At 45.4% G+C, this 2,126-nt stretch overlaps 1 protein-coding gene across 1 annotated transcript; it reads right to left on the bottom strand.

Annotated features, from left to right (window-relative positions):
- On the bottom strand, positions 1–2,117 carry LOC125505078 (the record flags this gene model as incomplete). The annotated part of the gene is given in 1 exon segment (XM_048668022.1): positions 1–2,117. A coding segment is annotated over 1 exon segment (989 nt), but the record flags the coding sequence as incomplete, so codon positions are not given.
- Between the last annotated feature and the right edge of the window lie 9 nt (positions 2,118–2,126).

Genomic DNA, 2,126 nt, shown 5'->3' with positions numbered 1-2,126 from the left:
CCCCGATACTCCCTTTCAACTGCTTCAACTTCCGGACGTTCCTCTTCTCGAGATAGCGGTAAGTCCTCCAGTATACATTTTGCAAGCTCGGCCCTATTCCTCTCGAATGCTGTTTGGGTCTCTTTGAAACACAGTGCCCTCTTCTTGTATCTGTTGAGAGAGGCCAGGTCGTACCCGGTTTTCGTGGGGACCTTTTTAGGCCTCTTTTGACCTGTGCTTCGGCCGGGCAGAGATTTGATGCAAGTGCCGAGCTGTTCTAATAGTTTCCTACCTCTTTCAGTTGATTGAGGCAGGTTGCTAAGCCTTGCCAGAAATACAAAGGCCTCGTATAGCCCCGTTTTTTGGGCGAGGACTGTAAGAATGTTCCTAAAACTATCTTCGACTGGAACGCTTTCCGTATTATCGGCATTCAGAGAGCCGTTGGTAAAGACTTCGGTGGGCCTAGCCCACAAAGAGACTTCGGCTAGCGTTAACAGTTCCTCCTCTACAATAAAGGCCGTATCCAGCGTACCTACGTCGTGTATCGTGGTTTCAGCGTTTATCTCCTCAACAAGGTCCATAGTCTGCGGGCCCTTGCGAAGAGTTTCTAATAAGATCTTATAATCATCCTTCTTCCGCCGATATTTGATCTGATCGATCGTAAGATGAGGGAGTAATGACCTTATGTGAGCATTGGGAAACCGACCATTGTAGGCGGCTTCTATCTTGGCCATTTTTATGTGCTCCTCCTCATCCTCATCGTCCGATCCGACCCTGGCAGAAGCGGTGTTAGGTTGCTCATATCTGTCCTCTAATTCTGCGTTATACTCAACTGGGTGAGCACGCTTAATATGCTGTCTCAAGCCGGCAAATTTCAGAAAAGTTTTTTGACAGAACGTGCAGGTGGTGTCACTAGATATTTTGACGCCCCTGCATCTTAACCGACGGAGGTGAGTTTTAATCCCCTCCTCGGTGGCAAAGTTTGTGCCGCGAATACATACTGGCATCATGTAAGGCAAACTTACAAAATGAGAGTTGGAGCCGGTGGATGTAGTAAAAATACACACCGACTGTAAAAGTCGACTAAAAAATAACACTCTTCAAGGCACCAAGTCTTGTTGGCACAGATCCCACACTTTAGCCGTCCTTAAGGACGTTTCCCGGTCTCACCACTTGGAGGCGTGTGGGGTTGGATTCAAATAGCTTGCAATTAAGCAAGGATAAGCACAACGATTTATAGAACGCACGAAATAAAGCCGGACACACACTCTATTCGCTCGAACTAAACGCTGTGGGTCTCCACTATTTGAACCACGAAGATTTTGGTCATTGGCCTTCTCGACTTTCCCTGACGAAGAGGCCCCTTCCAGTTTAACGATTTCTCTTTGGTTTTCGGTCGAGTCACCACTGTTGTGGTCACTTTCTTGATGTCTACCTGTTTTCTCCAGGGATTTACTTGTCTTGATGCGTTCTCCTAAGCCTTTTCCATAGAGGAACTCATGAATCAGTCAGCTTTTTCAGCCATTTCTTTGGCTGCTTTCTCTAAAACAGGTTAGATGAAGGCCCTACGGCCCATAGATAACTTATAATGCAAATCTGCAAGTCTAGCAGAATCGCCTAGCGTCTGTAGCAACTTTTTCTCTTCGTCAACTGTATCGAATACCCCACTAAAACTTGTGCCTAGGGCCGTCAATGCTTGAGCTAACTGGTTTCGCCAAGCCAACAACTTACTCTGGTTCTTACGGGAGAAAGAACTCAACAAGCTAGTAAGTTGCTCATTTAACGCTGGTGATTTTAGTTGTAGGCACTTCACTGGAGCTGCATACTTACTCGCCACTTCGTTTCAGCGAGCCTCTCCTAGGCAATTTAGAAATTCTGAATCCAGGGATCCTTTTAATTTGTTTTCCAGTTTCTTGCTGGTCTTGCTGAATTTTCTTTCAACGCTTTTGGATCTATAACTTGTTTCTTTTGTTTGAGAATCTTCCCCCTTTCTAGCTTAGTATTAACAGTTACCTTGGTTCTTATCATTCGGTGATCGCTGTTGATATTGTAACAATTTAGAGCAGTCACATCCTTCACTACTGATTTATTACTGCAGAGAAAATAGTCCGTATAATACTGGTGCTTGGCCGTTACTGCAGTACAGT

This window comes from Dendroctonus ponderosae, unplaced genomic scaffold (genome assembly GCF_020466585.1).
Source record: "Dendroctonus ponderosae isolate FM_Combo_2020 unplaced genomic scaffold, Dpon_F_20191213v2 Dpon_F_20191213_7, whole genome shotgun sequence".
Classification (NCBI taxonomy): domain Eukaryota; kingdom Metazoa; phylum Arthropoda; class Insecta; order Coleoptera; family Curculionidae; genus Dendroctonus; species Dendroctonus ponderosae.
Note: the sequence above shows the minus strand (reverse complement) of the source record. Positions and strands in the feature narration are given on the sequence as shown.